At 39.7% G+C, this 13,072-nt stretch overlaps 1 protein-coding gene across 4 annotated transcripts in view; it reads left to right on the top strand.

The window, feature by feature from the left end:
• The window catches only part of LOC6625616 (putative sodium-coupled neutral amino acid transporter 11), a 43,633-nt gene that overhangs the window by 670 nt on the left and 29,891 nt on the right, over nt 1-13,072 (top strand). For 2 of the 4 annotated variants that reach the window (XM_002051022.4, XM_032436814.2), the window contains exons 2-6: nt 146-400; nt 5,509-5,568; nt 11,587-11,892; nt 12,145-12,259; nt 12,381-12,633. In XM_002051022.4, coding sequence (XP_002051058.2) covers nt 344-400; nt 5,509-5,568; nt 11,587-11,892; nt 12,145-12,259; nt 12,381-12,633 — 791 coding nt within the window. In that variant the 5' untranslated portion in view covers nt 146-343. Of the gene's footprint in view, nt 1-94; nt 401-5,508; nt 5,569-11,586; nt 11,893-12,144; nt 12,260-12,380; nt 12,634-13,072 lie in introns of all 4 variants that reach the window. The other 2 variants (XM_070210320.1, XM_032436815.2) reach the window with 2 other exon arrangements.

Genomic DNA, 13,072 nt, shown 5'->3' with positions numbered 1-13,072 from the left:
CAGCTTAATGTGCTCAATTTGTTGTACACGTTTTCTTTAATTCATTTTATTTATTAATCATTTTTTTTGTGTGGTATTTTCATGACATTCTCAGGCAACTGCTGTTTTGTTAAATGAGTTTTTAAATATAATTTTCGGCTGGTAGCTGAATGCATTCAGGAATTCAGACGCAAACACCCACCTAGAACTAAACTTAACTGAACTTAAGACAAGCCAAACAAAATAAAAAAAGAAAAACTCAAAGCAAGGCAAAGCTGAATCTAAAACCAAAACCGAGGCAGTAGCTGTCAAAACTTCTTTGACCATAAAACTTGCAGAAGACGCTCGAAAGACGGCCAGCAAAATGAACGACAGTCGACGCAACACGGCTACGGAATTCAGTTACATACTGCAACGGCAGGTGAGTTGTTGCCACATGTTGTAAATAGTAGCAGCAGACCAACTAACCACCCACACACACACACACACACACACACACACACACACACAATTAATTGCATGCATTTTTGAGGCCGGAAGCATTTTCGGTCCTTCAATTTTGTGCTCAGTGCTTGGCGCGCTTTTGTAGCCATTGTTGCACCTTAATTGCAAGCAATTGCGCTCATTAACTTGCCACAATGGCTGCGCTTCAAGCACAGGCAGCTGGGCAACGAGTGCGTAATTTGTTGTTTTCACAAGAGCTAACCACAAATTACTTTTGCCCAGCTAACTAAATTACTGAGCAAATCTATCTAGCCAATTTCTTAACACTTGTCAAGACTTTAGCAAGCATTTATTGGGCTATCCTTGTGGCTGCACATGGCGTATGCTTAATGGAGTTTTCAATGCATGTCCTTACCCCAAAGAAATTAATTGCTTTTCGTTTGAACAGATTATCCGACACTTTTAACATGCATTTAAATTAATTTTTATGCATGAACAAATAAATATATGCTTCAGTTTTCACAGTTATCGCATTTATAATATAGCTGCGCACATAAGGTACTTATTTATTTATCTGCATATAGTATTTATCTTGTTCACAGCATGCACATGTAATTTTAATAACCAAAATGCATTGTCAATCAATCAATTTGTGTCTGGTTTTAGTTGCTTTTACTGGGAAATGCGAGTTGCCGCCAATTCGAGCAGCACGAAAGTCACGTTGGGGAAATAGTCACGTAGTCGTTAATATTGCAGGCATATAAGGGTCTATAATGCATATAGTACCTTGATCAGACTGGATCTGAGTTATAACTAAGGTGTACTGAATTTAAGAATGCCTTTTATGATAGTCTCCAAATTATGTTCAAACTAAATCAGTTTTACTTAGCGAGCTTAAAGACAGGTATCGGTTCGTAAAATCGTTAAACGAATCACTGACATATTTCATATATGTATATAATGTACGTATATTATATATTTATTTCATATCTAGAATGCAAATATAAATAATATGTATATTTAATACATCAACTAACTATATATATGTATATAGTAAATACATTTAACATATGTTTTATATATATAATATACGCATTTAATATATATTATACATCCCCTCATGCCAAGCTTTATTTGCATATTAACATAATGTTGCATTCAATTATTGAATAAATGTAATATACATGTATGTTAATCAAAAGCATTTAATGAATTTACATTTTAATTGAGGCTCAGGCCTTAACTTACACATGTTCTGTCACGTCTTCTCACGCGGACATCTTCGATTTGCATAAATGTATAAATGCTGTGCAAAATAAATTCCAATGAAAACCCCAACGGTATTTTCACAAGAGCATATGTAGCATTATGCGAATACACACACACAGACATATATATATATTCATATATATATAAACTGATATATGCATGTGTGCAAAAGCTATTGACGTGCCGATAATCCCTTAAGATTGTTAAAATGAATACAAAACGTAGCCTCGCTGGGGGTTGGGGGTTGGCCGGCGGTTAGCCTGACACAAAATTCATTAGAGTTTTGCTGTGTGTGCGTGTGTGTGTGTGTGCGTTGCACATAAAACTGTGCAAATAAACAATCTGTGGGGAAAAATCTTGGCAATTGGCTTGCGTGTGCGCCCAATCGAGCAAACTGTTAAATCATGAATGAAATCAATTTGTTTTCGGGGTCCTTTAATGGCGATGACGGCGTAGCAGCAACAAGAACAAGCACGCAAATTACACACGCTCGGGGCATTAAGACAATGACACATTGGAAACCACATAACAACAACAACAACAACAACAGCAGCTGGTTAGCTAATACAGTTTTGATTGAGTGATAACTCAATACGTTTCCATATTGTCTGCAAAGTCTGCTCGCAGGCAAATTAATAAATCACATGCAACGCACATTGTTATGATTAATGAAGGGACGTGTGTTTGTGCTTGTGCGTGTGGGTGTGTGCGTGGGTGTGGGTGTAAATGTGTTTGCCTTTACCAAAAACTTGCAACCTTATGACATGTACCTTATTTATCGTGTGTGCTGTGACCTTTGCCGGCTGCGCGTAATTTATCAGTTGCTTTATCTGCCTGTGGATACTGGGACGAATGGAGAAGAAGAAATAAAGGCTATGGACATAATCCAAAAATTTAATTAGGCGTGGCAAATCTGAAGGCAGCGCCCTTGGGACGCTGCAGTTCTGATAATAAAATCGATAAGTCGCGCGCGCGTCTTAAGCTTTAACAGCACAGAAAGAGAGAGAGAAAGAAAGAGAGAGACGTACTGCGTTGCGGCATTTATGACGCCTGCTGCACATACTGATGAGTGCTGCAGCATTGTTATGATGGCCATGCAACAGCATGCGGCATGTGGCATGTGCTCCCGCTTAATCGCCGCTTAATATGCATGCCATGTGGCCTGGATGTGTGACCTTAAGGCAGTCCTTGCCAGGATACGACTAGAGCCCCAGTATCTTGGCAGCCAGGCGACATTCGCATTGTTTAAATATCAAATAAAAACGTCAACGGCACTCGCATTGTTCAGCAGGCGACCTTAAAACCCTTTCCGCCACCCCCACTGTTGTGGTTTCTACGCCCGCCCCCACCCACAAGTTGCGATAACAGAAATCAATGTAGTCTGCGGCAACTTGTGCCAGCTGCATACAAATGCGAGCGAAGACGTGCATCAGGTGCAAATACACCTGTTTCGCATATATTGGCCACATTTCCAAGTATTACAGCACTCGATATCTGAGCCAACAATTTGTCAGCCCAGCTAAGCTGTAGCAAGAAAGAGTTGACTTCGGGCTGATCAAATTATGCTGTAATATGATTTGTGAGCTTTATGATTTACATAAATTCCAGCTGAAACGTCTTGGCAAAAATATTTATTTACATAGACTTTTCATAGAGTTGAAACTAAATGGCAATAGCTGCCAGAGTCTTCAGTTAGATGAGAGCATGCACTGCAATCTACGAAGTTTTAACACTTATTTACTTTTAAGCATTGTTTTTCTTAGATTATGAGCTATTGGTTTATATTTATAGTTACATTCTTATTTAAGACTCGCTGCGATTTGGAAGGAATTTTAAAATTTTACATGTGTTATCTAAATTAGAAATAGCAAATAATTTTTTCAGGCTATGTTGATAAAAAAACCCTTTTCTAATGCTTGCCAAAGCGGAACAAAAATCTAGTGTACTTTATTTCAAGTATATGAAAGTATTTTATTTTAAGTTCTGTCTTTTTTCTAGATATACCTCTCAAAATAATACTTTTAGGATTATAATGCGTGGACAAACAATTATATGCTATCCCTTTTATACGGCACTTGTTCCAATAGTTCAGTTAAAGCTTCGACAAGCCATTTACTCTATAGGTCTCCTAGATGTCTGCATAACAGATTTAATGTGCATTGTGGAAAAACCTCTGCTCCAGTCTATAAATACAGAGCATTATTAAGTATACGCCACGGTTGACCGCATTTGCTGAATGCTTTTGACATTTGCGAGCGCCTCAAGGAGTTTGCGGGAATGCAAATTGCTAGCTGCACAACGTGTCGTATGCGCAATGTAAAGCCCGTGAAGTGCCCAAGTGTACAGCATTAAAGCCAACTAAAATTGACCTAATTGAATGGCCACATCCCCGGCTCTTGGCCATGGCCCATTGACAATTCATCAAGCTGTCCTAGAAGAAACCGTTTTTAAACAATTTAAAGGCCAGTGTCGAGGGCGACGGCAACGGCGACGTCTGAGTCAGAGGAAAAGCCAGCGTCTTTTCCTGACACTGACAGTGACTAAGTGCATGTATGTCAAGGGGCTGTCTGTGTGCTTGTGGGCGTGTCTGGTGCACTGAATTGAACACAAATCAAATCCAATTGCTAGCACACATTGCCGAGTCCGAGTGCATGTTATGCAATGCAACACATGTTGCACATGCCACAAATGTCGTATGAATTATTGCACCGACTTCTGTCAAGATCTGTCATATCGCATATTAATCTGTTGTATGTACCACGCAACAGCCGTCGCTAAAGATTTAAAGCCATTATCTGGCCAATATAAATCTCAAGCCGCACATAAAAACAGAAAGAAAGAAAGAGTAAAAGCGTTTGCTAAGGTGCGCCTGCCACGACCCAAAGCAAATGCCATCCCTCAGCCCAGCTGCGCCGCCTTTTCTCTGGGGAGGGCTTTGCTGCTGCTTTAAATGGTTTCGATTTCACGTCCATGCCGATTTTATGCCTCGCTGATGGATTCAACGTGTGTGTGTGTGCGGTGTGTGTCTGGTGCCAAAACAATAAAAACAAATGCGCTCGGGGCCAACTCTGTAGCGCTCTGTATTTGTATACAGTATCTTGGTAACTGACGGCGACGCGAAACAATAATATCGTAAAATACCCATCCAAAGTTGCGGAGAGGGAAATAGTAGAAACAAGCCCATTGGGCTGAACCGCGTTTCCACATAAAACAAGTGCAAATGTTGTTATTCCAGAATGCTTGCTTCCAAGATACCGCGTATGTTTATTTATTTGATTATTGTTTGCTGATTGATAAAAAAATTTGAATTTAAATTAAACAAAAGGGCGAAAGGAGTTGTAAGGCATCAAGCAACATGAAAAGCAAAGCAAAGCACTTTTGGCGTAGACATATTTGAATGGGTTTTACAAGAAATCACATGTATTTATCTTACCTGGAAAACATAGATTATATAAGAGTGTATATAGTTCTGCCTGTTATACACATTGCCACAAATTGAAGCACAATTCCCATACTACCCAGTTTTCTGTGTACAGGGTGTACAGCAAAAACAAAAAAAAAAACATGTTTCCATTTACGTATTTGGCATGCGAAATAAATTGTTATTACCGCTTTTTTATTACTGTTCGCTGTTATTCGGTATGCAATGCATATTTTGATGGCGCATGTTATTTTACGAGTCCGCGCATAAATCGCACGGTGCATAGCTAAAGGACTGCACTCCCCTGCGAGCCCAATTAAATGGCTAACAACTATTTGATTTTTGACTTTTTTGAATAAAATAAATCCAACTTCAAGTCCAATGCTCTGTTGCAGGGCAGCGATGTGTCCGCAGCCGAGGCTTATGCATTCGACGACTTCAACAATTTAATGAAGGTAATGTTTGACCCACATTTCCTAGAGCTTCCCCCCTCCATTAACATGCAAAATTTACATTTCGGCATATGTATTCGTATTCACATTCATATCCATTAAATTCCAAACACATGACACACACACAAGCACACACAGAGTGAGAGCAAAAGAGGGGGACGCTAAAGTTTGTGGCATTGGCCGCAACCTTCTCGGCAAATTGCTGCTCTTGGTCGCCGGGCATCAAAGAATTTCCTCATTTCAAAATTTTTGCCGCCTGACGCATCCTGTGTACTGCTCCGGCCTGCCTGTCGACAGTCGACTGTCGAATGGCGCCTGGCGCCTCTCCTTATTAAATTTCGTTTCAATTTTAGTTGATTAAAATCGTTGCCACTCCCAGCGACCAGTTAAGACGCAGCAGCTGATGTTGAAAAATGAAGTGCAATTTTACTTTCTTCCTTTTACCGCTTTGACCTTAAACGAGTGATGTTTCATTTTCTTCTTCTTGTTTCTTGTATAGTATGCCATATTAACGAACCGAGGCGAATTTATGGGAAAATGTCAAAAAATAAATAACAAACCGTCAAGTGTTGCCTTTGTTCTGCTTAGATTGTTTAATAATTCAGTGGCTTAAAAGTATTTAAGTTTTTATTTTATGTTTTCATAAGTCACAGCTCTTGGGGCCTAACTCGTCAAAAGTTACCAGCAAGAAAATTGTGATTAAATTCGTGCAAAACTTGAGTGCAGGCTTGAGCTTAAGGGCTTTGTTCCTAACATTATAAATAAAAAGAGAGAAAACACGGGAGGAATAAAGGTTTTAAAAATATTAATTATGCTCATTTAAGATGCATATAACAGTTCTTCACAGTCATTAAATAAGTTTTGATTCCAGCGAAAAATAAAGATAATTGTTGTTATATTCATGTCGATTTGTTATCAAAGCTAAAAATCGATGTCATATCAAGGCTGCATACACCTCAAAAATTGCACGATTCGAAAATGCTTAATTTAACTTATTCGTGATTTGATTGATTTATTTTATATAGAACTTTTATGTCTGCAATTTTCAGCTAAAGTCTTTTAGGTTAAAAGCCTTTCATTCTTGGGAACTATATAAAATACATCTAAATTACATATGCAAATAGATTGAGTACATTTTAAAATGACATCTTCCTTTGAAAGTTAGCTCTTGTATTCCTTGAGTGCTTTTAAATTGTACTAACGAAATTAATAGCAATTTTAAAGTTAGGAGCTGCATTTTTTTTTGTACGAAAAGTTTGCAGAATATTTCAGTTTTGCTGAGGACAATGGAAGAAAAAAACTTGTGTAATTTGATATGCTGTTGTATGACTATGCATAGCAAATGTGTGCGTGTGTGTATGTGTGTGGGAGTGTGTGCATGTGTCAGTGTTGGTGTAGGCATTGTTTTCACAAGCTCACACTGAAAGTGTTGGCATTGGCATTAGGCCCAACAAGGCTGCCCGAAAGAGAACCAGAGCAAAACAAGCTCAACATTAAGAACAAGGCAAAAATGTAGCAAAAAAAAAAAAAAAGAAGGAAACTAGAATCCATGGTCAGAGTGAAAGTAAAAGCCAGGCCAACAGTAAGTAGCTGATTGTTTGCCCAACTAATGGCAGCTACGAAGGCCAACAACAAACGCAAATTGGCAATGCCGAAGCCATTTGCAATGCCTTCTTAACAATATGCCCCCAAAACCAACTGACAAAACGAAAAGTTTTCTTGTTAATTAATGTGCTCTTTATTTGAAGCTAACAAAACTTTTGTTAAAAGCATAAAAATAACTTATTAATTGCCAAGCTGTTGTTGTTCGACAAAATCAAATTAAATTTACCAGGAAGCTGATCGAAAAAGCAAACAGTTAACGAAAGACAAAAGGCCACAGCAGACGTCGCACCAGAAGGTCAGAGAGAGAGCGAGAGAGAGAGTCCTTTTTATATGTTCGTTAAGGGACCTTTAACTTTTCCAGCAAATGTGCAACAGAAGATGTTACAGGTATATATATATAGAGTATATTTATTCCTGATCAGTATAGATAGTCGAGACATTATAGCCATGTCCGACTGTCTGTGTAATTGCTTCGATTATTATATCCTATAATACCGTTGGTAAAAAATTGTTCATGTTTAGTTATCCGTTTTTATAAGATATCTTGAGAAAGCTGATCTGATGCGAACTGTGCTGTTCTCCCAACCTAACTGCAAAAGCGTTTGGCATGGCACATGTTTGACAGGGTATTAAATCTTCGGCATGCCGCAGCTAACGCTTCTTGTTTCTTCTTTTTTCGTGCTGCCTGGTTTTGTGTTTACGTAGCTTTTTTGAGCCAGGTTTTGGTTGGGGTTGTTGTGGCCTCTGCGAGCTTGTTTGTTTATCTGCATGTGCAACAACAACAGCTGCAACAACAACAACAATAACAAAACCAACAACAAATACATGAACAAGTCAACAGGCCTCCTGCCAATTGCCCCAACAAAAAGCGCAGTTTTTGCGCTCGACAATTTTGCCATGCGCATAATTGTGGTTGGACATTTTGGTTAGCGCATGTTAATTGCAGCACCTCTTATGGCCCTCCAACCCTTCACCACCCCTCTCAATCCAACACTTGCCGGACTCGCCCCTTTACATTGTATTGACATTTGCGTCTAAACGTTTTTCCACACGTTTTCCCGCTGCGCGACCGGCACGTTTTCAGTGTCCATTTTTTTTAAATATATTTATTGGTTTGTTTGCAGGCTTTGCCACGCCCACGCGCGCGCGCCTAATTTCATTAGGCAAACAAATTGTGCAGGTTTCACTTTTTACATGCCTTAGCCAGGTGTATGTGCGAGTGTGTGTGTGTGTGTGTTGTGTGTGCTGTGCTGTGCGCTCCAACGAGCAGCTCCACTTGCTAGCAAATGAGTTGGTTCTCAGCAACATGAATATTATTAATTAAAATCGTGCAATGCATGAAAAGGTTTGTTTGCTTCCCATCTGAAGAACTTGTATTGGTTGCCTTTGCCATTGCCTGACTGAGAGTGTGTGTGTGTGTGTGTTTGTGTGTTTGTATTTGTATTTGTGTTTGCTTTAGACAATGTTTGCCCTTTATTAGAAACGTGTACCTGGCTTATACAGCCCTCTCTCTCTCTCTCTCTCTGTTTGTAAATGAAAGGCAATGCCTGAACATTTTTCTCGAACTTTAATATGCTATATATGCTATATAGTCTGCAATGGTATGTGTGTGCTGGTCAGAAGCCTGCAGCACACTACCCAAAACTCAATGAGGCATATCGTTTTACTAGATATTCAGTTGTATTTTGTGCCTGTGAAAAAGATATAGTTTAGGCTTAGATATTCTTAAGAAACAGGGGCTGCTTATATAGAAAGTTAATTAACTTTCTTGTTTGTAAATATGGCAACATTTTGATATATACATATTTTTTTCAAATATAGAGTAAACCCTAAAATTAATAAATCAATTATATATATAAAATGAAATATATATTATAATTTTATATATAATTGATATATAAAATATATTCCTTAATGATACTTCATTTGAATTTCACATTATATATCAAATATATATTAAACAAAATCTTTCAATACCCCTACTTTATATTATCTTTACTGTGGCTCATAATGAAGTCGAGCATGCCTCGACTTGTCTCTTATTTGTAATTTCTGTTTGTGTTTTTTGTTGCCTTTTTGCGCTTCACACGCTTTGGCTCAATTGGGTTTCGACCTGTACAGGTTGCCATTTTTTGTACGTTTTATTTTTGCATGATTTCTGGTTGCTGCTGTTTTTGTACTTTTGTGCTCTTTGGGAAATTAATTGGATTGCGCGCTTTAATTGCCAGGCAGGGAGCTAGCCAACGGCTGACAAATTATTAATACGATTTTGCAGGACACAATGTTAACAAGAGCCAAAGCTTTAAGGTTTGCTGAAAAAAAGGCTGTATAAAATTGAATGCCGTGCGTGTAAAAGATGTGCAAACAAATAAATGTTGAAAACCCAGTGAAGAGTAAATATTAAATATGCACAAAAAAGAGCTTGCATAATAATTCTGCGGAATTCGTGTCGTCGTCTTATCAGAACGTACCTTTTTCCTTTTATTATTCCTTTTATGGCTGACAGCATTTGCGGCAAGAGTGTTATTTTTTTTGAATAAATATTGTTCGAGTGTAGGCACCTGTCGCAGGCTTTACATTTCGGATGTGCTGTGTGGCAACCTTTTTTTGCTTTCAATTCGAATGATAAGTAAAACGCTTTAAAAGAAGAAAAAAAAAAACGGTTTGTGTGTCAAACATGCTAAACAGCTGTAAGCTAATTGCCGCTCGTAAAAGATGACAATAACAAGCGCGTTATAAATTAGACATTTAAATGTGGCAATCAGTCGCTCACGTGTGCCACAAAAGGGGGCAACAAGGCAGGATTTGAGACAGCACTCGAGTGCTTTTAACTGGCAGCTTAACGAGCAACTCTCTTTCTCTCTCTCTCTCTCGTCTCTCTTTTGTGGCCGCAATTTGTTTTGCGGCAGGACACTTTGCAATTTTAGTTGACTAGCCTGACCCAAGCCGACCCGACCCTACCCCATCCGGTCGCCTGCTTGGCCTTGAGCTGGGTTACGTTTTCGGCTGCTTTGTCTCTTTATGAAGCGCCAAGAGTCTTAATAGTTTTTTCTTTCTACTGTCGCACGCCCATAATTAGCCATTTGCTTTGATACTGAATGGCATTTTTAATGGCACTTTTGCCGCGTGCCCCAGTTGCCGGCTGCCCTGCTCCTTGAGGTATGCAACGTAGCTTGCCACCTGTCGCCACTTAATTGAATTGAAAACTCAGCTCGCACGTAATTTGCTTTTGGAAATTTTCATTACGCAGCGTCATGCTCCAACGCCCCCGCCCGCCCTTTTACACACACACACACAGACTCAGCTGCACGACACGCTTCCGCTGGCAGAAGGCTTTACCAAAGTAGCTCTGGCCAAATATTTGCTTTACGGTTTTTGCAGTCGTAACTCCAGGAGTGGCAGCGTCAACTGTAGCCAGAACTTTGTTAGCTGTTTTGGCGTTTTACACTCTGTTTGTCTGGGCACAAGTTAGTTCCGAGTGCGAGCAAAAAAAAAAAAATAGAGAAGAGAAATGGCCAAAAACAAAAATAAGTGAAAACTTGTTTAATTGCAAACAGCTGGCAAAAGTTTTCACTCGCAATGCAGTAAACGCTTCAGCTGCCACTAACTTAGCTAACACACACACACACACACACACAATTGCACACGCACAGCCTGGCCGTCTGTTTTGGCTGTCACAACATTGGCCTTGCGCCATGATGTTGCATTTCATTTGGGTTTATGTTTTAGCCCTTCATATAAAGTTCTCTTTTATAGCTACAATTTCAAGCGGGTTGTGTTTCATCATAAAAATGACAAAAAATCTAGAAGGAACGTATATTTAATGTGTCGCAGATTCAATACCCTAGTAGAACATAGCTTAATTATTTGTTAAATATGTTTCGAGCATAGTGTAGTTCGGATTTGCCGATTTATTAAATAAATCGTTAGGTTTGTGTATACATGCACTTATGCAATTAAATTAGAATAAGAATAATGAGTTTAAAACTAAGATACTTTTTCTGGAATAAGACAAGTTGCTTACTCTTATTAATATTATATATAATGTTATTCTAAGCGTTACATATTTAATAAAAAAGCGTATAATACGCTATGTTAGAATATAGAAAGAATGCACAAACATTTCGAAACACACCGTCACACGGTAACTGGTGCTGGCAGCCACAATTTACGATAAGGTTGCGTATATGTAACTCACCTGCAAAATTGCGTATACGCAGAGTTCTCTGTCTGTTTGCTTTTGATGTAAAGAGGCACTCGAGGCAATTTTGCGCTCTTATCCCAATCAACGTGCAATAATAGAGCGGGCCAAAACGAACCGCAACGGACACACACACACACACACACACTTAGACACACACAATCCCCACTCACTATTATTGTACGACTTTTGTTTTTGCTTAACGTTGTCTCTAGAGCGACCATCAGACACATCAGCAACAGGGCCAGCAACAGCAGCAACAACAACAACAGCAGCAGCAGCAGCAACGCCAGCTTCAATCCTCGCAACAGCAACAACAACAGCAACAACAACAGCGAGGGGATGGGATATCGAGCGACACGTTGTCCTCATTACCACAAGCATCGTTCAACTATATCAACTCCATCGTGGGCAGCGGCGTCATTGGCATACCCTATGCCCTGCACCGCGCCGGCTTCGGTCTGGGCCTGGCGCTGCTCATCCTGGTCGCCTACATAACCGACTATTCGCTCATACTGATGGTGAGTAGCCAGCTGGCCGGGATAGCAAAGGCCTGGCCGTGAGAAGTGGCAAATGATTTGCTCGAAACGGAAGCGGAAACGGAAATTAGATGCGTGTCTCGTTAACAGGGCGCTGCAAATTAAACGCATTTCCGCTTTGAAAAATATCAGAAATTTGCATAAACTACGCAAGCCACAGACGAACATAGAGGGGACTCTTCCCCTCTCTCTCTAGAGAGGTAGATTGCTAATAAGCTCGATTTATTATTGCAGGTTCGATGCGGCCACATCTGCGGCAGATTCAGCTACCCGGGCATCATGGAGGCTGCCTACGGAAAATACGGCTACTATTTGCTATCGCTGCTGCAGTTCATGTATCCCTTTTTGGGTAAGTTAGCTGCCAATCGCTAAATCCCATCAATGTGTGCTCACAATTTTTGGCTACACACACATCCCCACCTCCAATCCCATTCCGCACACGTAACTAACAAAGTTTTGCCATTTTACAGCCATGATATCGTACAATGTTGTCGTTGGTGATACTTTGTCTAAAGTTCTGGTACGCTTCTTTCCCTCGTGGGGCGATTCCATGGGCGCGGTTCGATTGGGCGTCGTCTTCTTTGTCACCGTCGGCGTTGTCGTCCCACTGTGCCTCTATAAGAACGTCTCCCGTCTGGCGCGCGCCAGTTTCATTAGCCTGGCTTGCGTGGTCTTCATATTGTTTGCCGTCATCATAAAGCTCATTTCCGGCGATTATAAAGTGTGAGTATAGAAATATATCTGTGCATACGATATCACAGTCAGCGCAAAAGCTTAGCGTTTGGCTAGGGGATATTTAATTTGTGACAGTAAATGGCTACAAATTGGATTTCTTGGGGCTGTTATAATAAATGTTTAAGTTAAGCTGAATAGAAAATTCCTCTTATTGCTCTTTTAAGAGCTCAAACTTATTTGAACTTTGCCAAAATCCATTCCAATAGACAAAGCCTTCGGATCAATTTTGTACTCTAGATTAACATACTTTAATCTGATATTAGCCGACAGAAAGCATATATTATGCTTATGTATTATAATAGCTCCTCGATAGACATTCATAAGTTACCCGATTAATTCCGGAAATATTTAGTCGACTCCAATAGGAACCCTTTCCCACTCCTTGGTTTCCAGTTGACTCCAATATCCTTGGTAATGCCATACCATA

The sequence above is a fragment of the Drosophila virilis genome, chromosome 5 (genome assembly GCF_030788295.1).
Source record: "Drosophila virilis strain 15010-1051.87 chromosome 5, Dvir_AGI_RSII-ME, whole genome shotgun sequence".
In the NCBI taxonomy this organism is placed as follows: domain Eukaryota; kingdom Metazoa; phylum Arthropoda; class Insecta; order Diptera; family Drosophilidae; genus Drosophila; species Drosophila virilis.
Note: the sequence above shows the minus strand (reverse complement) of the source record. Positions and strands in the feature narration are given on the sequence as shown.